Source organism: Dendroctonus ponderosae, unplaced genomic scaffold (genome assembly GCF_020466585.1).
Source record: "Dendroctonus ponderosae isolate FM_Combo_2020 unplaced genomic scaffold, Dpon_F_20191213v2 Dpon_F_20191213_2, whole genome shotgun sequence".
Lineage (NCBI taxonomy): Eukaryota > Metazoa > Arthropoda > Insecta > Coleoptera > Curculionidae > Dendroctonus > Dendroctonus ponderosae.
In genome coordinates this window covers 17,355,424-17,366,533 of record NW_026018165.1, presented here as the reverse complement: position 1 = coordinate 17,366,533, position 11,110 = coordinate 17,355,424, and the positions used below count along the sequence as shown (strand labels likewise).

Here is an 11,110-nt window from a genome sequence, read left to right as displayed (position 1 = left end):
CGAATTTCCTCACTCACGTTGTTACGACTGAATCGACTTTTCAATTCTCTATCCAACGATGTAAAAACGAATTCTGTGGCTCGAATGGTTCTTGAAAAACTTCGAAAAAAGCAGCGTCATGTTCAAGTGGATTTTTCAACTAAAAAAAAAACACACAAATCTAAAACTTCTTGAATTCAAGCATTTTTTGAGAAAACTGCGAGATTCCCTTATCGATGGTTCACTTTCTAAAAAGGCCTCTTTGGAATGATGTTAAAACGAGCGTTCTTGCACAAAACGACGATAATTTTTCTAAATTCATAGACAACAGAAGACTGTATTTTTTCTACATAACCCCCCCCCCCTGAATTTGAAGCTGGATCCGCCCCTGTCTACAGCTCAATGCATTCCTTACGGGAGAAATCCATGACTACATGGTCTGACGTCATGAGTCTTAGAGGTTTTTTCACTGAGGCCTTATATCTAGGTGGTATTATTCAAACGCCCCAAAATTGCTCTCAGCAAATAAAGTTGAATTTTGAGCGTTATTGATCGATCAATCCAGGGATCGATAATTTATGAGAATTCTGCAACTGTTGATTGGTATAATTGAGAAAACTTGCGCTTACCTGGAACATGGACAAGGCTTCCGAGCAGTTCAAAGCACTGTTTGGTTCACAGTTCGCCATCGGCCACAACAACGTAAACTAAAGCTCCTTTAATGGCATAGACTGGCAGAATTCCTCGAGCACATATTTGTAAAAAAAAGACGTTGTTGACGCTAAAAATAATGCTGCACTATTGACCATTGGTAGTGTTATTTCTAAGGCATTTGACAATGCTGAGGCTCACCGATTTTAAAATGTTCAATAAAAATAATACAAACGTTTAAAAAATCACTTGGATAAAACAAGCACCCTAAAAGGCTGTCTTCTAGCAAAGTTCCCGATTAATAATCCCAGGCTGCATCGTCATCTTCAACGTCCAGTATCCAGTTGCTACGTAGGCTTTTCATCTTCAGATTGGTGCAGTCTGGACAAAACTCAGCTTCTTGATAGCAATCCAAACAGTATGTGTGCCCTCGGTGGCACATGCAGCAGTTTTCTTCGACCATCATTCGGTCGCATTCGAGGCATACAGCCGCATCTTCAATCCCGATGTTTTCTATAATCAGTTCAACTACATAAAAGCTGTCGGGCGGTCTAGACGCCGAGGTGAGTGGAATACTCAGATGGTACATTTCGTCGGTATACAGCATATTGAGAAATTGATTCCAAAGCCTTATGCGGTATCGATTATTGACTAGATCAGGGCGCATTGGGGAATCCAACGTCTTCAATCTGAAGTGAAGCGTTTGTTTGTTCACGTAGTTCACGTTGAACATATTGAACCAGAGCGTACTAAAACGCACAACGTAGGAGAACACAAATATGTACGTGTCGATTTCAATTAGCCGGACACCCGAGCTTAAAACACCCAAATAGAAGTCGAAAGAGTAGCCCTTGTAGATGCGGTGCACATGCTGGAAATGTGCAATCACTTCTTCGCATCGGACGAATGCCGGACAATCTGGATCAAAACAGTCGATCCTTTTTTCAGGGCAATCCTGATCATGGATCGTTACCGAATTCCAAAGCGTCTTGCAAATGCATCCCGAATTGCTCGGGAATAATAAAAACTTGGCTATCGATTCGTAAAGGACGTTCCGGTAGAATTCACCATGGCTTTGAAAGGCCCCCTCGTCACATCTGCCACATATGTTAACCTGGCCATCAGTACTAGTTAGAATCGGTCCTACCGACAAATACTTCTCGCAATTTGAACACAGCAATTTATCAAAATTATCAGCCCATCTATAGCCGCCTATGGGAGGAACATATTCGCCCGCCTGGAACAACCCTAAGCTGATTCTAAGTAAGAAATATATAAATTTTACTTACGTTTCCCATTGTACTTTGAACACATTCATCAAGCAATTACAATTATTAGTGAAACATTAAATAATTCGACAAACACTTAATACTGGACACTACGCGATTTTACTACGGTGCGACAAACCCGACATATTTTAATAAACATTTTTTTTTTCATACTGGATGACAATGGAAGCAAATAGGAGTGACATTCAGGTGTAAGCCAAAGCTGTCGTGGTTAACTTATCAAAAAATTCACTTAGATTTCAGTCGAAGACCTCGGCTTGAGTGCTGGAATATTTTACATTTTTTTGAGCGAATGCGAAGGCCTACCGTTCACCGTTGCCAAATTGGGATCGTACGGGGGCACATAAACTGTGAAATTAACTAGCGCATATAAGCCAACCTGACTCGTTGTTTAAATGACATGCGCAATTAAGTTTGCGGTTTTGCTAATCAAAACAAACTTCTATACCAAAACGGGTAACTATAAGAGTTATTATATTATATTCACTGTTTCTACATAAACATTCGTATGATTGAATAAATATGAGCTAAATGGTTTGGCCAGGATCATACCCAACATTTTAACGTGCTATCTTCTAATAATGCAATAAACAATAAAAAAATAAATTAGTCGGACTGCTCCTAGCCCCTGAAAATCCACAAATCACGAATCGTTTGGCAAAAACAATAAATTAATCTTCTATAAATCCGCCCATTTAATGTTGAAAAAATTTTAGATGTTTCCTTTGCTTAACGTAACCTCAAACTCACTTGCAACAACGAGTCAGGTTGGCTTATATGCGCTAGTTGTGAAATTAAAGTTGACACAAAACTAAACCTCACTTTCGATAAATTAGACTTTCTGCGAAATTCGCATATTTTAAGGGTAGTAATAATGCGACACGCCAGTTTTATCGCTCGCACAGTCTTTGTACAAAACAACGATGTTGAAGCTGCCTGCCGAGTGCTAAACAGGATCTTAGGGAAAGAGGACATACTTGACCAATACAGGCGGACTAGATACTTTGAGAGGCCTTTTGAGGTAGGGATAGAAAGAGGTAGATCTGCGGAGACCAATCTCAATCATCCACCAGATCTATCTAATTGTATTTATTAAGATAAGTTAACATTCAAAGTCATTTTGCATTGCAATTACATGCAGCTTCAAGTGTTCCACAGTGTCACACGTTATAAGCCTGTTTTGCGACAACTTCATTATCTGTTTGCTTATATAATCTATATTAATAATTCCATACAAGTTTTCACGCACACTATCACCCTTTTCCCAGCCTAAAGTGAACATTTCTTTTCCAGTTCAGACGAAGGATAAACTTTGAAAGGTGCAAAGCCATTTACAATGAAGACATGAATAGGAAAATTAACTTTGTGTTAAGGAAAAACCGAAACGATCCTTTTCCAGGATGCTTGTAGGGCTCACTCGATTTAAAGAACATAGAGGAAAATGCAACTCTAGTAGAACTATCGGTTGTAGTTGTTTGTAAACGATGGAAAATTTGAAACGTATAATTATTTTTTTACCTGCCTTCATATCTCATATCTGCAAGCTGACTAAATCCAGGAAAAATACAATGTGATAGCCAGACAAGATTAACAAAACTGGAGTAAACATTTTAAATGGGTCTCGGCGTAAACCCGCATATTTACACTTTTCAACGCCTTACCTACCTTCAATTGAAAGGGTTGAGATTCTTGTCGCAATTGTAATCCTCAGAAAACGGGTTGGTTTTGTCCAAGAGCTCGTCTGATTCCTGGCAAAATGGGTTCATGCTTTCATCGTAATCGCTCGGCTCTTCAAAAGGGTTCATAGACACTCTGGATTTGAGGTCTGGCTCTGTGCTTTTATACGAATAAGCTGTTTGCTCCAGCCCGGGGGCAGAACGTGTCGACGATGTTGATGTTACCGAAGAACTATATCTGCGATTTGTTAAATCAGTACAATACAGAATCCTCCGTATTCATAGTGTGAACGTTTAGTACCTGTTTTGCGCTTTCGTTTTAGCATCCGAGGTAGAATCATAACGCGTTTTGCTCCGAACGCTCCCCGACTGCTTCCGTGCCTCAGCAACATAGCCATAGTTCGAATTCGGTTTTGTATCGGCTTTTTTGGCAAACGAAAGACTTTTACCCATCATTTCAGCGCTGCAACATGTGAAGGATTTTATGTATCGCCCGCAGTATATGCATTTTTACATTCGCACCAACCTTAAACGATTGCAATTAGTAAACACTCCTCGGCCAAAATATTCTGCCGCTATCGAAAATCCATCATGGGCCTTATCGAGCTGGTAATGGAACGTTTCGTGCATGTCTTTGTTATGATCTCTGGCTTTAAGAAGGTCTAGTAAGTTTTTGTTTTCTGGTTGGCACGTCGGGCACTCGGATTCATCGTCTGAAAAGCTCTGGAAACAGTGCTGGTGGAAGCTATGATTACATAAAAAGTGAATCGTGGGGAGCTCCAGAGGATGGTGGCAGGCTGCACATCTTGCTCCTGTTAATGAAAAACGTTCATACTTTGAAAGTTCTCTGTGTCGGTTAGATTGCAAATAGATCATACCTTGAATTGAAGTCACTCCAACCTTGAGCTCCTCCAAATGCTTCTTCAGTTTCTCAGAGTCTTTTCGATAATTCCTGGTCAAATTGGCCATTTCTTCAGTTTTTTGTATCTCTTGCTTCAACTCTTTCATTATGTACGACCTGATGTGACCTAACGTGATCTCCGCGTTTCCTGTACCGACAGCGTCGATAACCAGTTGAGGAGAAAACAGTTTTTCTTTAGCGATCACAGTCAAGACCTGAAATGGTGATTCACATACTAATCAGCGACGTTTTCGATAATATATTGCGGGCATTACTTCATTCAGGAGATCAATGGATGGCTGTTTACTGTCCCTAACACAAGACCATAGCGCTTGCACCCAAAGGGTGGGTTCCTGATGGCCAAATCGCGCACAGCATGCCAGCACCGAGCTTGGGTCGTTTCTGGAAATGTGATATCTGCAAAAAACCGATTCTCAAAGCACTAAATCAACAATATCCAAGTGGATCTACCTCAGAATCTGCCGATACAATTTTTGCTCCTCGTAAATATACAAAATCCCTTCACTAAACGAATGCATATTACATACGACTAGGGCATGGGATTTGTCCAGTTTTAACTCCGGGTTTTGCAACAAGTCTAGGATTTTTCGGGACAGCTTGTGTTTGTCACTCACACCTGCGATACGAATTTTAAATTAAACCATGAACCTAATGATCCGAATAGGAAATAGGCGCACGTATCAGAGGACTTACCATCTGTGTTTGACCAGACATGCAAATAGTGTTCCAGCAAAGTGCTGTAAACTGAAGGACTCAAAATGCAGTTTTCAGTTATCAAGTGCTCTAAAAACTCCACAAGTCGTTCGGAGTTGTTAAGGAAGAGATGAATGAAATCCTCTGGGTCCGATTTGAGAACAACGTCGTAGTTTCCTGCCAAGAAATGGGTTTTATAAAGTTTGAAATAAGTTACTCAACTTAGCTACCAGACATCATATTTTCGGAAACGATCGGACTATTTTCCGGCTTGTAATTGGTGCATAAGCGTTTCAGAAACTGCGTACTCTCATAGGGTAGATGTTCCACTAGAATTTGACCGTATTTTTTCGTATAGTGGCTGGCTTCTTCGAAGTTCAAATTGCCGATGTAGTCCAACACTTCGCGGTACTTCTGATGGTCTTCAATTTGAATTTTTATGTACCACTCGTGTTTTTCGTGTTTTTTTGCTAACATCAAAGCGTCGGCTGGACTTCCTTGTCTAAGAAAATCACATATTTAGTCACTGTTTGGAAATTTTCCGAAGATACGAATAGCGGCGAAATTTATTATACATTAATGCTTTTTTACTAAACACGCTGTAATCGCCCTATATAATTTACCTACAAACTTTAATAGCCACGTCCACGTCGTAGTTTAAATCGCCCTCCTTTGAGTGAATAAACTCTTTCAAACTATCCGTTTGTCCCACTGCATTGTTCAGTTTGGTGTAACAATTGAGCAATAAAGTTGTATGGTCTTCGGTGGCTTGCCCCTGTTTGTGCAAAGCCTACAATAGAAATAGACGTTTTTTTATAGAATGAACATCAAGGGAAAAATTGATATTTTTCTCCTCACCTGCAAATACATAATCAATTTTTCCAAATGTTGTGAATCCACAAACTTCCTGATCACATAGCTGGGTTCCAATTTTCCTATTGTTTTCGTATACTGGTCTATGGCCCCCGCATAGTCTCCCTTATCGCACAAATGGTCCCCATACTGTTTAAAAATATCGACCAGCCCATCCAAGTGATACTGCTGGCTTTTCGCAATACTAATTGCAACATCATACAGGTTTTTCTTGAAAAGGAGCGACAGTTTGGACTGTAGGTCCTTCTCATCCAAGTGGTAGATTTTGTGGTCTTGACACAAGATGAAAATAGAGCCCCATTCATACAGAACAGCCCTACAAAGTAATTACATGCGTTAACATCTATCACAACTAACAGGAGTAAAAACTACCTGATGTTGGGCATGACGCACTGATAGACAATGAACTGATTGAAGATATCCAAGACAGTTAACAAATCTTCCTGTTTGGAATTGTCCTGTTCGGCTGATGCGCCTATTGCGGCAGGTCGATTGCTCTTTGATATTATAATCAGGTAGCTCCTAAACCATTCCAGCATGGTTTTCTCGCCATCCACGGCATAGCAGGGACCTCGACCATCCGGTGTATAACAATAGATTGCCTATGAATGAATGTGGTTTAAACTAGAGGAAACGTGGAAACATGCTCATGCTCACATTGGCTCGCGCTATCATGAAAAATCTCTCCTGCGTTGATTCGGCTAATCCACTGCAATGTTTAACGCATCCAATTTGGTCTAATGGGTACTGAAACATTTGCCTGAAAATATGACGTGTTCAGAACATTGTTGCTACCTTTTGTTCTCTATCCTTGTGTGAAATATTATAAACAACTACTGCCTGGTAAGTGCATACGAACAGATAGGTTTGATTGGCCGATGTTTTAAAGGCCAGACCTGTAATTTCGCTGTTGAAATCCTTAAAAAGTCGCTTCTTTGAACTCCTGTCTCTTGCCACATCGCCCCTTTTGTGTCATAAAACAGGTTTCAGTTGCTATTGAAAACGTATATTAATGTACTTCAGACCTGTACAGCAGCAAAGACCCGTCCACAAATCCAATAGCCATAAGCTGAAGGTTGTCATGCACAGTAAATGTGCTCACTTGAACCGCATAAGTCCCAGCTGTGGCCCTCGTTACCCTTGTACAAAATGGCACACCATTCTTATCGAACTTGCTAGTATCCCATACTTTGATTAAGGGATTTATGCCCGGTTCATCGTGCTGGAATATTAGAGGGAATCCGATTAGCACTTGCTTGGCATAATCAGGACAAGAAAGCAGTAATATTTAGTGGCGCACTCACCCCTATAGTTAGCAGCAGGGGCGAATTCCGGAGCTGAAACGATAAATCTACCGATATTTCATAGCTACGAAAGGTGGTGATATGCCAGGATCTGGATACAAGGTGAATTTGACCCAAAGAGTCGCCGAACACCAAGTGGTTGTTCCCAGCTGATGTGCATGTTATTTTGCATTCCTTTAAAAGGCTGTAATTAGTGCAAAATGTTTATAGTGGTACACGGTATACCTTGGAGAGTTCGGTTAGTTGTCGGCTACCTTCCAAGTTGGGCTTCAAGTCGAAAAACTGGAACTTGCGCCACTGGAACGGTAACATTGGGTAATTAAAACAAAAGTTTGTCAATGTTTTACACTTTGTACTATACAGTTGCTATGGTCTACTGGGAGCAAATTTGGTAATAATTTGAATTTGAGAGTAAACTAGTTTACTGCAAACAAACTTACCTCCAAAAACGCCATTGACTCCTTTTGAAGGGTTTTCCTGTAAAGATATCCTTACTGTATTTGAAGTTTTATCAACATTAAAGGCATGACTTAAGCTATCAACAATTATCAGCTGGAACTGACGCTTAGATGACAGATCATCCGATGGGAGGAGGAGGAGATGTTCTGTGCGTTTACACTCGCTTCATTCTTTCCTGCTCTCGCCTTGCTTGGTAGTAACGAGACGAAGTGAGACACATATAATTTCTCAGGATTTGTATTGTGATTTTGTTGTGTTGCTGGGTTAGTTCCAGTTTGTTTTGATCAGTTTTTGACATGGACCCATGGACAAGTTGTCATTCAAAGGTACACCTTTCTGAAGATAATTTTACAACAAAATTCGAAGATAATTTCACCCCAAAAAGTGCTGGCAAGCTACCAGACCATGAAAAGTATCTGGCTACTTTAGGCAAGTACAAGATGTACCTTTTTAGGTAACAAATAACCCACCCGTCAACCCATTTTTTTCCTCTTTCTGGGTCAATATTTTCAACATACCGCTTGTTTTTGTGCTATTCTACATTCTTAAACCCCAGTGCTTCTTATTCGCTACATACGGCAGCAGGCCTATACATACCTCAACATGGCCTGGATTAGCACCATGTTTACACTCAAGCCCTTGACCCCTCCATATGTTTCTAATTAAGTTAATGAAGTTCATATACCAAATCACCTATGAGACCCAGAAAGGATTAGTTTTCCCAAACCACCCATAAGAATCAAAGACCCCATGTCGATTACTGAAACCGGCAAAAATGCTTATTTTGAACTGACGACCTGCTTGTTTTTAGAATCGAAATTGAAGAAAATCAAGTCCGATCCCAACGTGCTTCGACAGTTAACAGCCACAAAAGAAGCTTATATGCGACAGCTSCTTTGTGAAGAAACGGTACCCGATCTGGTTCAGATTTCTTTCGAAAACCCGATATCGGATTCATTATTGCTGCGCACCATTGTACCACAGAGACARGCACTGAATCAAGGTGAAGTGGTCGAATTCATTAAGTACGAYCAACTTTTGCTAGAAGAATCCACAGGTGAGTGCAATTGTTATTCTCATGTACACTGGAAGGGCTGAGCATGTAAAGGAAATGGGTGCTTTTCKTCGCTTTTGCAGGCCATYATTAGAAGAGTAWATCAATAAGAGAATTAGCGCAGTTGGTTCTCACACAATTGCAATAACTCTAAGTAAACGTTGTAACAAAAAGAAAATTGCTGAAGGATACCACCGGTGGTCGGTTTTATGATTTTTTCTCGGCAACACAAACGTGATCGATGAATCAATTACAAAGATATCTACAACCGAAATCGGCTAGTTTTACAAAAAAATGCCTGATTTCAACAATGCTGCATAAAAGACATCCTTCAATATCCTTCCCCTGGAGAATGTTCGTGATATTGATCGACGCGACCTTATTATTCCTCTGAGGACCGCCTAGATTTGCTCGTGTTTTCCTCGGTGTACGATTCTCACTGTCCATTCATTAACCATTGGGTCAAGAGCTTGTTATTTGTTATTGGGCATTAGGAAACTTTAGAAGTCGACAAACTACTATTTGTGGATTACTATCCAAGTACGAATCAAAGGTTAGTTATCAGACAAAAGCACTTGCCATTGTTGCTCGAGAATGTTAGTAACATCCTTATCGGATGGGACTGCTCTAATTTTTAAGTAGTTACGTGGTACCTGAAGATAAAGCCCCTTTTCTTCACAGCACATCCTACCTAAGAATATGGAGGACGTCCCAGTGGAACGAATGGATTTGACCAAAAAATCCCTAATATTTATCACTGGAGCGTCTAAGGGCATTGGACAAACGATTGCCATCGAGCTAGCCAGGCGAATAAACCCGGAATCTATCTTTGTTCTGATTGCCCGCAGCCAGGAGGGCCTGAACGAAACCAAGGCAAAAATTGCCAAAATTAAACCTACTACAATAACAGTTCTCACCTATAGGACGGACCTCGCCACTCTCGATATGCAGAAATGCAATGATCTCTTGGATGATGTCATAAAGAATGCTAATGTATCGGACGTGGAAGCAACATGCTTTTTCCACAACGCGGGCCAATTGGGGACTATAAAAGAAACCGCTCGTCTGATCGATGTGGAGGACTGGAGAAAACATTTCGATGTGAACTTGCACTCTGCTATTCTGCTGAACAGTGCTTTTGTACTGAAACTCCAGGATATCATCCGGCATCTGTATATAGTCAATATAACGTCGCTAGTCGCACGCAAACCAATCATCAATCTGAGTATGTACGCCGCTGGGAAAGCCGCTAAGGAAATGTTCTTCAAAACGGTGGCAGTGGAAAATTCCCGTTTGAATGTGTTGAATTACTCTCCAGGTCCTGTTCTAACAGATATGTTCAACTCAATCTGCGAAAATGATGAGTGCGCTGATCTGAGCAAGTCTTTCACTGAGGTCAGGAACACCAGCGTCCTCACCCCCACTCAAACTGTGGAGAAGCTTTTGAATATCTTGGTCAGCGGCTCTTATCAAAATGGAACAACCATTGATTTTTATGATAGAACCTAGGATTTCTTGCCTGGAACTTGGCAAACACTGTCGCGTAACTTCCGCGATTATCGCCGTACTTGCAACCCTATGCGCACGTAGTTGTTCAAAGCCTCGTTATTCACCACTACATGTATGTCTTAAATGGAAATTGGTCTAATATATAGTTATTCTGAGAAGAAAATAGTTTGTCTGCCCAATCGTATTCCCTGAGTCCAGAGCGTTTCATTGCAGAATGAGCCACGTTAGCCCGTTGCTCTTCCTGCTGAAACTGGCTTGGGACTGCCGCTATCGGCTGCCCCTCCTGATTACCGTCGGCTTCATGGTGCTGGACGTTCGAATGCAGTTGGATATCAACGTTCAAATGAGGGAAATTCCCAGGCCGCGACATCACCTGAACCGTCCGACTCGTGTGTTCGCCCCAGATCCCACCCATCTTGAACAGGAGGAGGATCATTTGAGCGATAGTAAGTTGTTTGCAATGTCCCTTCTTTCTACGAAAATGGGAAAATCAGCTTATTCAGATTGCTTTTGGAGCTCAAATGTCCAAACGCCCACTGGCGGCTAAATTATAACTACACTTTCACCAAACTAAGAACTAATGGGTTTTTAGGCCGCCGTTCGGTCGAATTTCTTCCTGACGTTTCGCAAGCACGAGTGGCTTGCATCTTCAGAAGTGGGTTGCTTGAACGCTTACACTGTTCTCATCAGAACCCGCGTTC

General features: G+C 41.1%; 4 protein-coding genes across 7 annotated transcripts in view; 2 read left to right on the top strand and 2 right to left on the bottom strand.

Moving 5' to 3' along the window:
- LOC109536676 overlaps window positions 1-2,072 on the bottom strand; it is a 6,231-nt gene extending 4,159 nt beyond the window's left edge. Inside the window, exons 1-2 of one of the 2 annotated variants that reach the window (XM_048663495.1) lie at window positions 1,920-2,072; window positions 609-1,878 (exon numbers count right to left, since the gene is read on the bottom strand). In XM_048663495.1, the coding sequence (XP_048519452.1) occupies window positions 609-668 (60 nt within the window). In that variant the 5' untranslated portion in view covers window positions 669-1,878; window positions 1,920-2,072. The remainder of the gene's footprint in view (window positions 1-608; window positions 1,879-1,919) is intronic. The other variant, XM_019902991.2, reaches the window with a different exon arrangement.
- Window positions 2,073-2,312: 240 nt separating this feature from the next.
- Window positions 2,313-3,422, top strand: LOC109536678 (28S ribosomal protein S21, mitochondrial). 2 transcript variants are annotated; one of them, XR_007280768.1, is made up of 2 exons: window positions 2,313-2,375; window positions 3,213-3,297. XR_007280768.1 is itself a non-coding variant. In XM_019902993.2 (2 exons), exons 1-2 carry the CDS (start codon window positions 2,794-2,796, stop codon window positions 3,327-3,329), a joined length of 264 nt encoding a protein of 87 aa, XP_019758552.1. In that variant the 5' UTR covers window positions 2,396-2,793; the 3' UTR covers window positions 3,330-3,422. The 2 variants fall into 2 exon arrangements, 1 of the variants encoding a protein (XP_019758552.1); XM_019902993.2 differs by lacking the exon at window positions 2,313-2,375 and adding an exon at window positions 2,396-2,940 and having other exon boundaries at window positions 3,213-3,422.
- Window positions 2,992-7,980, bottom strand: LOC109536672 (vacuolar protein sorting-associated protein 11 homolog). Its single transcript, XM_019902987.2, has 17 exons — window positions 7,828-7,980; window positions 7,613-7,684; window positions 7,388-7,561; window positions 7,109-7,305; window positions 6,879-7,047; window positions 6,741-6,830; window positions 6,456-6,685; window positions 6,069-6,399; window positions 5,834-6,000; window positions 5,441-5,712; window positions 5,211-5,387; window positions 4,968-5,133; window positions 4,772-4,913; window positions 4,474-4,711; window positions 4,122-4,407; window positions 3,897-4,058; window positions 2,992-3,833 (listed from the first exon to the last, which is right to left on the bottom strand). Exons 1-17 carry the CDS (start codon window positions 7,840-7,842, stop codon window positions 3,587-3,589), a joined length of 3,135 nt encoding a protein of 1,044 aa, XP_019758546.1. The 5' UTR covers window positions 7,843-7,980; the 3' UTR covers window positions 2,992-3,586.
- Window positions 7,981-8,078: 98 nt separating this feature from the next.
- LOC109536677 (sepiapterin reductase) lies at window positions 8,079-10,567 on the top strand. 2 transcript variants are annotated; one of them, XM_048663496.1, is made up of 4 exons: window positions 8,125-8,300; window positions 8,658-8,903; window positions 8,984-9,453; window positions 9,582-10,567. In XM_048663496.1, the coding sequence occupies exon 4, from the start codon at window positions 9,600-9,602 to the stop codon at window positions 10,407-10,409; it is 810 nt and encodes a 269-aa protein (XP_048519453.1). In that variant the 5' UTR covers window positions 8,125-8,300; window positions 8,658-8,903; window positions 8,984-9,453; window positions 9,582-9,599; the 3' UTR covers window positions 10,410-10,567. The 2 variants fall into 2 exon arrangements, with proteins under 2 accessions (XP_019758551.2, XP_048519453.1); XM_019902992.2 differs by lacking the exon at window positions 8,984-9,453 and having other exon boundaries at window positions 8,079-8,275.
- Window positions 10,568-11,110: the final 543 nt, after the last annotated feature.

Coding starts and splice junctions, on each gene's coding strand:
- LOC109536677 (XM_019902992.2), top strand. CDS start 9,600: ATGGAGGACGTCCCAGTGGAACGAATGGATTTGACCAAAAAATCCCTA.
- LOC109536672 (XM_019902987.2), bottom strand. Junction 7,048..7,108: donor GGGTCTTTGCTGCTGTACAG/GTCTGAAGTACA, acceptor ATGACACAAAAG/GGGCGATGTGGCAAGAGACA. Junction 4,712..4,771: donor CCATTGATCTCCTGAATGAA/GTAATGCCCGCA, acceptor TCACCATTTCAG/GTCTTGACTGTGATCGCTAA.
- LOC109536678 (XM_019902993.2), top strand. CDS start 2,794: ATGCGACACGCCAGTTTTATCGCTCGCACAGTCTTTGTACAAAACAAC. Junction 2,941..3,212: donor ACTTTGAGAGGCCTTTTGAG/GTAGGGATAGAA, acceptor TTTCTTTTCCAG/TTCAGACGAAGGATAAACTT.